This window comes from Salmo trutta, chromosome 18 (genome assembly GCF_901001165.1).
Source record: "Salmo trutta chromosome 18, fSalTru1.1, whole genome shotgun sequence".
NCBI classification, from domain to species: domain Eukaryota; kingdom Metazoa; phylum Chordata; class Actinopteri; order Salmoniformes; family Salmonidae; genus Salmo; species Salmo trutta.
The window spans coordinates 10,168,865-10,184,992 of record NC_042974.1 but is presented as its reverse complement, the minus strand read 5'-3'; the positions used below and the strand labels follow the sequence as shown (position 1 = coordinate 10,184,992).

The 16,128-nt window shown below is 43.5% G+C and overlaps 1 protein-coding gene across 2 annotated transcripts; it reads left to right on the top strand.

Annotated features, from left to right (window-relative positions):
- Nucleotides 1–7,717: 7,717 nt before the first annotated feature.
- Nucleotides 7,718–14,613, top strand: LOC115152627 (tyrosine-protein kinase Mer-like). 2 transcript variants are annotated; one of them, XM_029697388.1, is made up of 4 exons: nt 7,718–7,825; nt 7,911–8,047; nt 12,762–12,822; nt 13,653–14,613. In XM_029697388.1, the coding sequence occupies exons 2-4, from the start codon at nt 7,953–7,955 to the stop codon at nt 13,914–13,916; spliced, it is 420 nt and encodes a 139-aa protein (XP_029553248.1). In that variant the 5' UTR covers nt 7,718–7,825; nt 7,911–7,952; the 3' UTR covers nt 13,917–14,613. The 2 variants fall into 2 exon arrangements, with proteins under 2 accessions (XP_029553248.1, XP_029553247.1); XM_029697387.1 differs by having other exon boundaries at nt 7,718–8,047.
- Nucleotides 14,614–16,128: the final 1,515 nt, after the last annotated feature.

Sequence of the window (16,128 nt, the reverse complement as noted above, 5' to 3'; positions counted from 1 at the left end):
AGGTAGAGTATCTCATGATAAGTTGTAGACCACAGTATCTACCTAGAGTGTTTCATCTGTATTTTTCGTAGCTGTCTACATACCAACCCAGACTGATGCTGGCACTAAAACCTAAAATCAATGAGCTGTATACCGCCATAAGCAAACAGGAAAACGCTCATCCAGAGGCGGCTCTCCTAGTGGCCAAGGATTTTAATGCAGGGAAACTTAAATAAGTTTTACCTAATTTCTATCAGCATGTTAAATGTGCAACCAGAGGGAAAATATTCTAGACCACCTTTACTCCACACACAGAGACACATACAAAGCTCTCCCTCACCCTCCATTTGGCAAATCTGACTATAATTCTATCCTCCTGATTCCTGCTTACCAGCAAAAATTAAAGTAGGAAGCACCAGTGACTAGGTCTATGAAAAAGCTGTCAGATGAAGCAGATGCTAAACTACAGGACTGTTTTGCTAGCACAGACTGGAATATGTTCCGGGATTCTTCCGATGGCATTGAGGAGTACACCTCAACAGTCACTGGCTTTATCAATAAGTGTATCGAGGACGTCATCCCCACAGTGAATGTAAGTACATACCCCAACCAGAAGCCATGGATTACAGGCAACATTCGCACTGAGCTAATGGGTAGAGCTACCACTTTCAAGGAGTGGGACTCTAACCCAGAAGCTTATAAGAAATCCCGCTATGCCCTGCGACGAACCATCAAACAGGCAAAGCGTCAATACAGGACTACGATCGAATCGTACTAAACCGGCTCTGACGATCGTTGGATGTGGCAGGGCTTGCAAACTTTTACAGACAACAAAGGGAAGCACAGCTGAGAGCTGCCCAGTGACACGAGCCTACCAGATGAGCTAAATAACTTCTATGCTCGCTTCGAGGCAAGTAACACTGAAACATGCATGAGAGCATTAGCTGTTCCGGACGACTGTGTGATCACACTCTCAGCAGCCGATGTGAGTAAGACCTTTAAACAGGTCAACATTCACAAGGCCACAGGGCCAGACGGATTACCAGGACGTGTACTCCGAACATGCGCTGACCAACTAGCAGGTGTCTTCACTGACATTTTCAACATGTCCCTGATTGAGTCTGTAATACCAACATGTTTCAAGCAAACCACCATAGTCCCTGTGCCCAAGAACACAAAGGCAACCTGCCTAATTGACTACAGACCAGTAGCACTCACGTCCATAGTCATGAAGTGCTTTGAAAGGCTGGTAATGGCTCACATCAACACCATTATCCCTGAAACCCTAGACCCACTCCAATTTGCATACCGCCCAAACAGATCCACAGATGATGCAATCTTCATTGCACTCCACACTGCCCTTTCCCACCTGGACAAAATGAATACCTATGTGAGAATGCTATTCATTGACTACAGCTCAGCGTTCAACACCATACTACCCTCAAAGCTCATCACTAAGCTAAGGATCCTGGGACTAAACACCTCCCTCTGCAACTGGATCCTGGACATCCTGACGGGCCGCCCCCAGGTGGTGAGGGTAGGTAGCAACACATCTAACACGCTGATCCTCAACACTGGAGCTCCAGGGGTGCGTGCTCAGTCCCCTCCTGTACTCCCTGTTCACCCACGACTGCATGGCCAGGCGCGACTCCAACACCATCATTAAGTTTGCAGACAACACAACAGTGGTAGGCCTGATCACCGACAACGACGAGACAGCCTATAGGGAGGAGGTCAGAGATCTGGTAGTGCCAGAATAACAACCTATCTCTCAACGTAACCAAGACTAAGGAGATGATTGTGGACTACAGGAAAAGGAGCACCGAGCACGCCCCCATTTTCATCGACGAGGCTGTAGTGGAGCAGGTTGAGAGCTTCAAGTTCCTTGGTGTCCACATCAACAACAAACTAGAATGGTCCAAACACACCAAGACAGTTGTGAAGAGGGCACGACAAAGCCTATTCCCCCTCAGGAAACTAAAAAGATTTGGCATGGGTCCTCAGATCCTCAAAAGGTTCTACAGCTGCAACATCGAGAGCATCCTGACCGGTTGCATCACTGCCTGGTACGGCAATTGCTCAGCCTCCGACCGCAAGGCACTACAGAGGGTAGTGCGTACGGCCCAGTACATCACTGGGGCAAAGCTGCCTGCCATCTAGGACCTCTACACCAGGTGGTGTCAGAGGAAGGCCCTAAAAATTGTCAAAGACCCCAGCCACCCCAGTCATAGACTGTTCTCTCTACTACCGCATGGCAAGCGGTACCGGAGTGCCAAGTCTAGGACAAAAAGGCTTCTCAACAGTTTTTACCCCAAGCCATAAGACTCCTGAACAGGTAACCAAATGGTACGGCCATTTGCAGTCCTCATGCCTCCTTGCAGCATGCCTAAGGCACATTCATGCAGATGAGCAGGGACCCTGGGCATCTTTCTTTTGGGGTTTTTCAGAGTCAGTATAAAGGCCTCTTTAGTGTCCTAAGTTTTCATAACTGTGAACTTAATTGCCTACCGTCTGTAAGCTGTTAGTGTCTTAACGACCGTTCCACCGGTGCATGTTCATTAATTGTTTATGGTTCATTGCACAAGCATGGGAAACAGTGTTTAATAAACCCTTTACAATGAAGATCTGTGAAGTTATTTAGATTTTTACGAAATATCTTTGAAATACAGGGTCCTGAAAAAGGAACGTTTCTTTTTTTTGCTGAGTTTAGAAACCAAAAAAGTGTTAAACAAATCAAAATATACTTTACATTTGAGATTCTTCGAAGTAGCCACCCTTTCCCTTGATGACAGGTTTGCACACTCTTGGCATTCTCTCAACCAGCTTCACCTGGAATGCTTTTCCAACGCTCTTGAAGGAGTTCCAGTATATGCTGAGCACTTGTTGCCTGCTTTTCCTTCACTCTGCGGTCCAACTCATCCAAAACCATCTCAATTGGGTTGAGGTCGGGTGATTATGGAGGCCAGGTCACTCTGGGTCTTCCCTTCATGTGGCAGTCCTCATGAGAGCCAGTTTCATCATAGCGCTTGATGGTTTTTGCGTCTTCACTTGATTAAACTTTTTTCAGTTCTGCTCACAAATCTTCTATGGGTTTGAGGCTTTGTGGGCTTTGTGATGGTCAGGGCATTGTGATGGTCACTCCAATGTCTTGACTTTGTTGTCCTTAAGCCACAACTTTCGAAGTATGCTTGGGGTCATTGTCCATTTGGAAGACCCATTTGCGACCAAGCTTTAACGTCTTGACTGATGTCTTGAGATGTTGCTTCAATATATCCACATCATTTTCCTCCTCATGTTGCCATATATTTTGTTAAGTGCACCAGTCCCTCCTGCAGCAAATCACCCCCACAACATGATGCTGCCACCCCCGTGCTTCACGGTTGGGATGGTGTTCTTCGGCTTGCAAGCCTCCCCCTTTTTCCTCCAAACATAACGATTGTCATTATGGCCAAACAGTTACATTTTGTTTCATCAGACCAGAGGACAATTCTCCAAAAAGTACGATCTTTGTCCCCATGTGCAGTTGCAAACTGTTGTCTGGCTTTTTTATGGCGGTTTTGGTGCAGTGGCTTCTTCCTTGCTTAACGGCCGTTCAGGTTATGTCGATATAGGACTCTTTTTACTGTGGATATGTCACAGGTGTAGCCGTGTTGAAGTGACCAAATCGCAGGCGGGATGTGAATACTCATCTTTTAATGATAATGAATAAAGCAAACACGGAAAACAATGAACAAGAACGACTAAAGACAGGTTAGCAGGCTATACTTACAATAATAGCAGTGTTAACGAAACGACCCACAAACCCAGATGACAAACACACTCCTAATATATGACTCCCAATCAGGAACAACGATAACCAGCTGTCCCTGATCGGGAGCCACACAGACCAACATAGAAACAGACATCCCAGAACACACATACACAGACTTCTTCTGCCACGTCCTGACCAAAATACTACACAACTACTCCCTCTGCTGGTCAGGACGTGACAGGATATACATACTTTTGTGCCTGTTTCCTCCAGCATCTTCACAAGTTCCTTTGCTGTTGTTATGGGATTGATTTGCACTTTTCGCACCAAAGTACGTTCATCTCTAGGATACAGAATGCGTCTCCTTCCTGAGCGGTATGACGACTGCGTGGTCCCATGGTGTTTATACTTGCTTACTATTGTTTGTACAGATGAACATGGTATCTTCAGGCGTTTGGAAATTGATACCAAGGATGAACCAGACTCGTGGAGGTCTACAATGTTTTTTCTTATGTCTTAGCTGATTTCTTTTGATTTTCCCATGATGTCAAGCAAAGAGGCACTGAGTTTGAAGGTAGGCCTTGAAATACATCCACAGGTACACCTCCAATTGACTCAAATGATGTCAGTTTGCCTATCAGAAGCTTCTAAACCTATGACATAATTTTCTGGAATTTTCCAAGCTGTTTAAAGGCACAGTCAACTTAGTGTATGATAACTTCTGACCCACTGGAATTGTGATACAGTGAAATATTCTGTATGTAAACAATTGTTGGAAAAATTACTTGTGTCAATCACACAGTACATGTCCTAACCGACTTGCCAAAACTATAGTTTCTTAACAAGAAATTTGTGGAGTTGTTGAAAATGAGTTTTAATGACTCCAACCTAAGTATATGTAAACTTCCGACTTCAACTGTATACACTTAGGTTGGAGACATTAAAACTCGTTTTTCAACCACTCCACAAATTTCTTGTTGACAAACTATACTTTTGGCAAGTCGGTTAGGACATCTACTGTGTACCTATTCAAGAAGGCTCAAGGTCATTGGCCACAGATAAAATGTTGTCAAATCACGTTATATCTACAGTATCTCTGATTAGACATGTCAACATCATACCTTCAAATTCTTAGCTAGCAAGCTATCAGTCATCATCATGAATCAAGTCGACAATCTACTGGCAAATCCTTTTCAATCCTTGTCATATGAAGAGAAATTATAGATAGAACGTATCGGGGCTCATAAAAATTACACAACAAGTTGGAAATCGAAAATTCAATGATGAGTGGTTTGGAAGGAATCAGTGGCTAACTGCATGCATTGCAAAGCAATCACTAGCCTGTGATTTAGTGGAGTGGATGTTTGGTCCAAGTCTGGGTTTAAGGGTCTGTCATGACGTTGCCCTCTTTGGACATTGCGAGCACCATCCCCCGACCTCTATACTTCTGACACCAGGCTCTGTAAGAGCGGTCGTAAATTCCTACGAGGAGACCCTCTCCTCATGGCCACAGCATAGAGAAGACAAAGGAATTTCTTCCACCTCACAGAACTGGAGAACCAAACGACATTCAGGTTCTGGAGAAGGTATAAAAGATCAGTGAAGAATCCAGCTATGAACTGGTCTGTTTGGTACAATTTTGTGAAACTCATGAGAGACAATACGGCCACATTACCATAATCATGTTTATACAATAGCCTCAGCTATGAGACTTACATCTAAATGGTTGTATACAATGAATGAATAAGGATGGAACTGTTTGTGAAATTGTGTAATGTGATTTTGGACTGTTTAATGAAGGAAACTCCAATTCCCTTTGGAGTTGAACTAAATCAGAGGACCGCCCATGAGCACAGTTATGGTCTGGCGTCATGGGACAGGCCCTTTTCTGCTCTTCCGAATAAAACCCCCCACCTAGGTTTTCTATCACCAGACCAAGCTTACCTCAATTACGAGATGGCTAAAGGTTGGAGACCAGCTTACCTCGATAACGAGAGGGCCAAGGTTTGAGAGAAGACCATGCATTTCTCTTGATGATCTTTTAACCATACCACGTGGTTAAAGTCTTAGACTATCGATACCGACAGAATAAGAACAAGTCTTTGATATTAATTACTAGTCTGCAGCTAGGAATTCGGTATCATTGAACGCGAAAACAGACAACCGCCGAAAACATCTGTCCTATAATGACGTTAATGAATGTCACTCTGAATTACCCATTCTAACCACGACAGAGAGAGAGGGAGGACAGACTCTCCAACAGAAACAAACTTTTCAACAGAGATCCCGAGCGTAAATATATATATTGATTGCAATTGTTCCCGAATGAGTGAACGTTCATGTGCAAAGGATTAGCATTTCAATTGTTATAATTATCAACTCTGTAGTGTCTCCTCAGTTGACCCCCCCCACTCACCTTTGGTCTAACAAGCCGCCATGCCGGTTTAGCCCACTAGGGCACATTCTCCTATCATTTCCTTGTAAACATATCTACTGTTTGTTATGCATTTCTGTGAATTACTTAGTTGGTAAATAAATGATTTTAAGACAATTGATGTATGGATGACTCATAGTGAAGACTGGGTCTCATAGTGAAGACAGCTCTGACCTGAACTTTGTCAAGATGTCAAGCTGTAATCACTGTGTTAATGCTTAATGTAAACACTTTGTCACAATGTAAAGATGTAATCACTATGTTAACGCTTTTGTAAACACTTTGTCACAATGTAAAGATGTAATTACATCTCACCATGATGACCTCCTTGGTATGGCTGTGGTCTTATCTGGCAACTTATTCAAGTAGAAACTCACTGTTACTGTCCACCATATTACCAAACTCACTGTTACTGTTCACCATATTAACAAACTCACTGTTACTGTCCACCATTGTAAAGGGATTTATATGTTTGAATGTAATGATTAAATAATTCTACCCTGAGACTTAACTATTAGGGATATGGTCTATATAGCATGTAGAATGAGTAACTAAAGGGTTAAGCCTAAGTCTAACGAGGTTGGACTAGGATAAGGGAAGAATGTGTGTCTGTGTGTTTAAGTAAACACCAAGAACTGTTAAACTGTGGTTGACCTGCCCTAGCTTGAACTCTGAGGGTTTAAGATATGAGAGGGAGTTCCCCTCAAGGTTTCCCTAATCTAAGAGGAATGAAACTGTCGGCTGGGTAATGATCTACAGTGTTACCAAACTCACTTTTACTGTCCACCATATTATAAAACTCACTGTTACTGTCCACCATATTACCAACGTGTCATTGTGATGTAAACACATTGCTCTAGCCTTTTTTTTATAAGGGCCAAATGCTTATCCTGACTAGTCAACTTTGATCTGTTTCTAGTAAGTTGTATTGATTGGTTGGTTGATCTGGTCCTACAGGCTGCGTGATGACATGACGGTGTACGTGGCAGACTTCGGCTTGTCTAAGAAGATCAACAGTGGTGATTATTACAGACAGGGCAGGATAGCCAAGATGCCTGTGAAATGGATCGCAGTGGAGAGCCTGGCCGACAGAGTCTTCACTGTAAAGAGTGATGTGGTAAGGAGCCCCCCCCCCACACGCACGCGCACACACACACACACACACACACACACACACACACACACACACACACACACACACACACACACACACACACACACACACACACACACACACACAGTGATGTGATAAGGAAGGACTGAGAGAGCCCCCATCTGCTAGTTTCATATCTTTCAATCCTTTACTGATGGTGGGAATACATGTAATTGTATCAGAGAGAAAGAAAATGAACTGTTATTCCACTAACTAGTTCCCTTTCTGACTAGTTCCCTTTCTGACCAGTTCCCTTTCTGACCAGTTCCCTTTCTGACCAGTTCCCTTTCTGACCAGTTCCCTTTTCTGACCAGTTCCCTTTCTGACTAGTTCCCTTTCTGAAAATATTAATCAGCCAGCCCGTGAAGTTCAGCCCACAGCCACAGCTCTGGTCGTTGGATAGTCCTTGGGTAGCTTAACAGAGTTCTCACCAGAATAAACAGCATGTAACATGGTATTTTAGTGGTAGCTAGCATAACCTAGGAACACAAAACCAAATATTGCGCGTGTAATTGTCAGCTACTTGATTTTTACTTTTATACGTATACATGTGGTGTTTTTGTGTGAGAATATAATCGTGTGTCTTCTTGCAGTGGACATTTGGTGTGACCGTGGGAGAGATAGCGACGCGGGGCATGACGCCGTACCCTGGCATCCAGAACCATGAGATTTATGACTACCTACTGGAGGGCCACAGGCTGAAGCAGCCAACTGACTGCCTAGATGAACTGTGAGTGTTTATCTTGTCTACATGGTTTGGGCTTTCGTGGATAGGAACATGTAGCCTGGTCCCAGAGCTGTTTGTGCTGTGTTGTCAACATATAAGGTCATTGTCAATTAATATTGACCATACAGCACAAACAGAAATGGGACCAGGCTAAGGAACATTATGATACAGCCAGGACAATACAGACCAACTGAAGAAGTCATGTCTGCAACTCTCCCCAGTGGTTTATTAAGACACAAAACAGACAACGTTTGAATGATTTACATATTTACATTTGAGTCATTTAGCAGGTGCTCTTATCCCAAGCGATTGACAGTTTGTGCATTCATCTTAAGACCCCCTAAGGTTGATGTCCATGCGCGCGTGGAAATCTAATAACATAATACAAAAATCCCCATAAAAATCTGTCCGTTTATACTACAGGTTTCAGATTTTTTTCAGTGGATGCGTCTCAATCTACCGCCTCCGCCTTTGTAACATTTCCATCTGCGGTGAAAGGTGACGGAGCTACAGCAGTGTTTGTCAGGCCATGACACATCCCGAAAATCTGTTTTCTAACAAAATCATCTGTAGTGTCCGAACGGTTTGGCCGTTTTGCTCTACGACCCCCCCACAAGCGTCTTGGGACTCGTCTGAAGTTGGTACAGCCGATCTGCCAACTTCTGTCTGTAGCGTCTAAACAGTTTGGGCTGCACGCTAATATGACCCCTCTGTGTAAAGGTGAGACATGTTACATGAACACGTATATGTTTTGCTCAAGGATGTCCACAGGACTCATCTGAAGGTCCAATTAATAGAAGTATGGATTAATGGAAGTATGGAGACTGTTTAGTGCCAAAAATAAGGGGTTAAATACACTGCGCAAAAAAATAAAGGGAACACTTAACCTCTTACATCTAGACGTTCCGCTAGACGAACACCTGCTCCAATATCCAATGATGTGCGTGGCGCGAAATACAAAGTCCTCGAAAATCCGAAAACTTGCATTTTTCAAACATATGACTATTTTACACCATTTTAAAGACAAGACTCTCCTTTATCTAACCACACTGTTCGATTTCAAAAAGGCTTTACAGCGAAAGCAAAACATTAGATTATGTCAGCAGAGTACCCAGCCAGAAATAATCAGACACCCATTTTTCAAGCTAGCATATAATGTCACAAAAAACAAAACCACAGCTAAATGCAGCACTAACCTTTGATGATCTTCATCAGATGACACTCCTAGTTCAAGACACTATCCGAAGGGTAAAGAAGGGTGACGCGCCCGGCGTGTTTCGTGACAAAAAATGTTAAAATATTCCATTACCGTACTTCGAAGCATGTCAAACGCTGTTTAAAATCCATTTTTATGCGATTTTTCTCGTAAAAAAGCGATAATATTCTGACCGGGAGTCGTTGTTTTCGTTCAAAGACTGAAAATGTAAACATGGACTCTTCTCGTGCACGCGCGCCCCAGTCTCATTGTTCTCAGATCAACCACTATCCAAATACGCTACTGTTTTTCAGCCATGGCCTGCAAAGTCGTCATTCAACGTTCTGGCGCCTTCTGAGAGCCTATGGGAGCATTAGAAAATGTCACGTTACAGCAGAGATCCCCTGCTTTGGATAGAGATGATCAAGAAGGCCAAGAAATGGTCAGAGAGGGCGCTTCCTGTTTGGAATCTTCTCAGGTTTTGGCCTGCCAAATGAGTTCTGTTATACTCACAGACACCATTCAAACAGTTTTACAAACTTTGGAGTGTTTTCTATCCAAAGCTAATAATTATATGCATATTCTGGTTTCTGGGCAGGAGTAATAATCAGATTAAATCGGGTACGTTTTTTATCCGGCCGTGAAAATACTGCCCCCATCCATAAAAAGTTAAACAACACAATGTAACTCCAAGTCAATCACACTTCGGTGCAATCAAACTGTCCACTTAGGAAACAACTCTGATTGACAACAAATTTCACATGCTGTTGTGCAAGTGGAATAGACAACAGGTGGAAATTATAGGCAATTAGCAAGACACCCCCAATAAAGGAGTGGTTCTGCAGGTGGGGACCACAGACCACTTTTCAGTTCCTATGCTTCCTGGCTGATGTTTGGGTCACTTTTGAATGCTGGCGGTGCTTTCACTCTAGTGGTAGCATGAGACGGAGTCTACAACCCACACAAGTGGGTCAGGTAGTGCAGCTCATCCAGGATGGCACATCAATGCGAGGTGTTGCAAGAAGGTTTGCTGTGTCTGTCAGCGTAGTGTCCAGAGCATGGAGGCGCTACCAGGAGACAGGCCAGTACATCAGAAGACATGGAGGAGGCCGTAGGAGGGCAACAACCCAGCAGCAGGACCGCTACCTCCGCCTTTGTGCAAGGAGGAGCAGGAGAAGCACTGCCAGAGCCCTGCAAAATTACCTCCAGCAGGCCACAAATGTGCATGTGTCTGCTCAAACGGTCAGAAACAGACTCCATGAGGGTGGTATGAGGGCCCCACGTCCACAGGTGGGGGTTGTGCTTACAGCCCAACACCGTGCAGGACGTTTGGCATTTGCCAGAGAACACCAAGATTGGCAAATTCGCCACTGGCGCCCTGTGCTCTTCACAGATGAAATCAGGTTCACACTGAGCACATGTGACAGAGTCTGGAGACGCCGTGGAGAACGTTCTGCTGCCTGCAACATCCTCCAGCATGACCGGTTTGGCAGTGGGTCAGTCATGGTGTGGGGTGGCATTTCTTTGGGGGGGCCGCACAGACCTTCATGTGCTTGCCAGAGGTAGCCTGACTGCCATTAGGTACCGAGATGAGATCCTCAGACCCCTTGTGAGACCATATGCTGGTGCGGTTGGCCCTGGGTTCCTCCTAATGCAAGACAATGCTAGACCTCATGTGGCTGGACTGTGTCAGCAGTTCCTGCAAGAGGAAGGCATTGATGCTATGGACTGGCCCGCCCGTTCCCCAGACCTGAATCCAATTGAACACATCTGGGACATCATGTCTCGCTCCATCCACCAACGCCACATTGCACCACAGACTGTCCAGGAGTTGGCGGATGCTTTAGTCCAGGTCTGGGAGGAGATCCCTCAGGAGACCATCCGCCACCTCATCAGGAGCATGCCCAGGCGTTGTAGGGAGGTCATACAGGCACGTGGAGGCCACACACACTACTGAGCCTCATTTTGACTTGTTTTAAGGACATTACATCGAAGTTGGATCAGCCTGTAGTGTGGTTTTCCACTTTAATTTTAAGTGTGACTCCAAATCCAGACCTCCATGGGTTGATAAATTGGATTTCCATTGATTATTTTTGTGTGATTTTGTTGTCAGCACATTCAACTATGTAAAGAAAAAAGTATTTAATAAGATTATTTCATTCATTCAGATCTAGGATGTATTATTTTAGTGTTTCCTTTATTTTTTTGAGCAGTGTATAATTCTTAAAATAATTGTTATGTATTTTATCAACGTTTATGATGAGTATTTTTGTAAATTAACCGGCGGTTTTGGCGGGAATACATTTTCTGAACATCACGCGCCAATGTAAAATGCTGTTTTTGGATATAAATATGAACTTTGATTGAACAAAACATACATGTATTGTGTAACATAATGTCCTAGGAGTGTCATCTGATGAAGATCGTCAAAGGTTAGTGCTTCATTTAGCTGTGTTTTGGGTTTTTGTGACATATATGCTTGCTTGGAAAATGGCTGTGTGGTTATTTTGGTCTATGTACTCTCCTAACATAATCTAATGTTTTTCTTTCGCTGTAAAGCCTTTTTGAAATCGGACAATGTGGTTGGATTAGTGTGTCTTTAAAATGGTGTAAAATAGTCATTTGTTTGAGAAGTTAAAATTATTTGATTTTTGAGGTTTTTGTATTTCGCGCCACGCTGTTCCATTGGATATTGGCTAGGCGTTCTGCTAGCGTCTGTTCTCAACAGGTTTTAAGTTAAAAAAATTGAAACTAAAAGTAGAAAATAATTCAACAGCAGTAGTAAAATAACAGGCGAGGCTATATACAGGGGGTACCGGTACAGAGTCAATGTGTGGGGGCACTGGTTAGTTGAGGTAATTGAGGTAATATGTACATGTAGGTAGAGTTAAAGGGACTATGCATAGATTATAAACAGAGAGTAGCAGCAGCTTAAGAGGGGTCTGGGTAGCCCTTTGATAAACAAAATTGAAATCAGTAAAAACACTATAACTAATTGATAGGTCTACCTTTACTTGTTACTTGTGAGAACTTTCATTATCCTCCCTCCTCATGAGGGAGAGAAATTTGAAAATATCTTAAAGATACAGTATGTGGGTTTTTGGTAGATGAATTACAAGGCACAAGGCAATGTTTCAAACTTATAGAAGGCAGAAAAGTCTCTCCAAAACTAAATGATTGATGTTAGTTGGCAGGGGTTTTTACTTCAACATTATTGTGTTTTGATGTATTTCTAATACCTTTTAAGACTTTGTCTGGTAGATGTTGTCGAAGACCCATTTTCCATCTGTTTGTCCAGAAATTTGTCCAAAGCCTTTTCTTATTGCTTATTCCTAATTAGATGGAAAATGGTTGAACAATGTAGTATATATGCCTTAATTTCAACAACAAAAATATAGACTCTTAGCTTTACTTTGACACCCAATTTGACATGCTCCTATGAACTTCACATGTTGGTACTCATGGAACCTTTTACATTGAAATGACCTTAAATCTTCTCCTGTCCCACTGTCTGTCCACCAGGTATGAGACCATGTACAGCTGTTGGCGTACTGACCCCCTGGACCGCCCCATCTTCACTCAGGTGAGAGAACTGCTTGGGTAGTGCTCTAGACAAAGGCTTGTGTCCCAAATGGCACCCTATAACCCAAAGGGCTCTGGTCAAAAGTAGTGCGCTATATAGGGATTGGGGTGCCATTGTGATGCAGCCATAGACATAGATACCCTGGTCAAAAGTAGTGCACTACACTCTTTAGGGAAAAAAACATTTTTTATTGTGAAATACACCAGGATGGTTTGGTGAAATGTTTTTTTTACAGCAGGGGTGTCAAACTCATTCCACTGAGTTTCTGCAAGTTTCAGTTTTTTCCTTTCTATTAAGACCTAGACAACCAGGTGAGGGGAGTGTCATACTAATTAGTGACCTTAATTCATCAATCAAGTACAATGGTGGAGTGAAAACCCACAGACACTCGGTCCTCCATGGAATGAGTTTGACACGTGTCTTACAGGGTCAGCCATGGTAGTATGGCACCCCTGGAGCAAATTAGGGTTAAGGGCCTTGCAAGGGTTAAGGGCACATCAACAGATTTTTCACCATGTCAGCTCGAGTATTAGAACCAGCGATCTTTCGTTTACTGGGCCAACGCTCTAACCGCTAGGCTCCCTGCCACCCCTATCTAGAACCTATAAGGGTTCTTTGGCTGTCCTCATAGAGTAACCCTTTTTGGTTCCAGGTAGAGGGTTGTACTGGGAACCCAAAATGTTTCTACCTGGAACCAAAAAGGGTTCTCCTATTGGGACAGCCGAAGAACCGTTTTTTTATCTGAGTGTGTATATAACGAATAGGGTGCAATTTGGTACGCAGACATAAACAAAGACTGCGTAATCATGAATCTTCCCATCTTCCCTTAGGTAAGAGAACTGTTGGAGAAGCTGACAGAGAAACTTCCAGAGGTTTCTACCAGCAAAGAGGACATCATCTACATCAACACCAGTTTCGCTGAGGAGGAGCATGGGGTTTGTGCAGACCCCCACCTAGATTTGCCGCTTTTTAGCACCTCCCCTTCCTGCAGTCATAGCAACCAATTCAGCTCCTCCCCTTCCTGTTGCCACCTGTTTAGCTCCTCCCCTTCCTGCAGCCAGACGAGACCGGACCTCCCCCTTTTCAGTTCCTAAGGAAGATGATCGTTACGTTGTTGTCATCTCTAATGCCAATCGGAGTGGGGACCCCGCTGTCGCCATGACCACAGCAACAGCTGTGGACAGTGACACTCCCCCGTTCTCGAGGGAGGGCTTGGGTGGGGCTGTGCATGGAGCTACCCGTGACTCAGTGGGTGATGTCACTGGAATGGAGCAGCACGCGAGTGACACCACGCTGTTACTCTGAAGGGCATGGTACATTGGGACTAGAAATCCAGGGATTTGAGAGCAAAAAAAAGAAAAGAAAAGCTCTCTCTCAGGTGTCATGCCTGATGATAATACACATCCTTCTTGTCTGCACTCTGGTCTGCTGAGGACATTATAGGTATGGTAATGACCCGGCCGGTGATAAGCACAATTACCACATGATTACCGCCGGTAACTTGTCCGGCTCTGGACTATATGATACTGGGTTCGAATCATGCCTCGGAATATCATGCTACTCCTTCATTTTATTACAGTATGAAGAGATGTTACTGTGGCTCATGAGCACATAGGCTTTCTTCTTGGTGCAGTATGTGCAGTCTTGAGCTGCCACCCTTCCAAGTCCTGTTTCACCAAGGATCTGCCCAGTTCCCATAAAAATCAAATACCAATTTCTATGATTCTGTCTTGTGGCATTATTATTACTATTATTATTATTATTATTATTACGAGCTTCAATGCCATTCAACTCTCCTTCCGTGGCCTCCAACTGCTCCTAAACACAAGTAAAACTAAATGCATGCTCTTCAACCGATCGCTGCCTGCACCTGCCCGCCCATCCAGCATAACTTCTCTGGACGGTTCTAACTTAGAATTTGTGGACAACTACAAATACCTAGGTGTCTGGTTAGACTGTAAACTCTCCTTCCAGACTCACATCAATCATCTCCAATCCAAAGTGAAATCTAGAATTGGCTTCCTATTTCGCAACAAAGCATCCTTCACTCATGCTGCCAAACATACCCTCGTAAAACTGACCATCCTACCAATCCTCGACTTCGGCGATGTCATTTACAAAATAGCCTCCAATACCCTACTCAACAAGCTGGATGCAGTCTATCACAGTGCCATCCGTTTTGTCACCAAAGCCCCATATACAACCCACCACTGCGATCTGTATGCTCTCGTTGGCTGGCCTTCACTTCATAATCGTCACCAAACACATTGGCTCCAGGTCATCTACAAGACCCTGCTAGGTAAAGTCCCCCCTTATCTCCGCTCACTGGTCACCATAGCAGCACCCACCTGTAGCACGCGCTCCAGCAGGTATATCTCTCTGGTCACCCCTAAAGCCAACTCCTCCTTTGGTCGTCTCTCCTTCCAGTTCTCTGCTGCCAATGACTGGAACGAACTACAAAAATCTCTGAAATTGGAAACACTTATCTCCCTCACTAGCTTTAAGCACCAGCTGTCAGAGCAGCTCACAGATCACTGCACCTGTACATAGCCCATCTATAATTTAGCCCAAACTACTACCTCTTCCCCTACTGTATTTATTTATTTTATTTATTTTGCTCCTTTGCACCATATTATTTATATTTGAACTTTGAACTTTCTTCAAACTACAAATCTACCATTCCAGTGTTTTTCTTGCTATACTTTATTTACTTTCCCACTTTGGCATTTTTTTGCTTTTACCTCCCTTATCTCACATCATTTGCTCACATTGTATATAGTCTTATTTTTTTTTCTACTGTATTATTGACTGTATGTTGTTTACTCCATGTGTAACTCTGTGTTGTTGTATGTTGTCGAACTGCTTTGCTTTATCTTGGCCAGGTCGCAATTGTAAATGAGAACTTGTTCTCAACTTGCCTACCTGGTTAAATAAAGGTGAAATAAAAATAAATAAATAAAAATTATTAAAACAGTATTATAGGCTGGTCTATTCCCTAATGCTTTGCATTGAAATAATTCTGACCAGTTTTCCGGTGGATATTTATACCTCAAATGGTTACCACTAGCTATCAGTGTGCAAGAGATGTACATAAGATATTCTACATTTGCACATCTCTCTTATAGTATACAGCATTTCCAATGAGATAAGCTTTGCTCACAAATTAAATCACTGTATCCCTAGCAAATATTGTCCCTCCTGCAGCAAAGCACCCCCACAACATGATGCTGCCACCCCTGTGCTTCAGGTTGGGATGGTGTTCTTCGGCTTGCAAGCGTCACCAAAAAGTAAAAACTCAAAGATACC

Coding starts and splice junctions, on each gene's coding strand:
- LOC115152627 (XM_029697388.1), top strand. CDS start 7,953: ATGACGCCGTACCCTGGCATCCAGAACCATGAGATTTATGACTACCTA. Junction 8,048..12,761: donor ACTGACTGCCTAGATGAACT/GTGAGTGTTTAT, acceptor TCTGTCCACCAG/GTATGAGACCATGTACAGCT. Junction 12,823..13,652: donor ACCGCCCCATCTTCACTCAG/GTGAGAGAACTG, acceptor ATCTTCCCTTAG/GTAAGAGAACTGTTGGAGAA.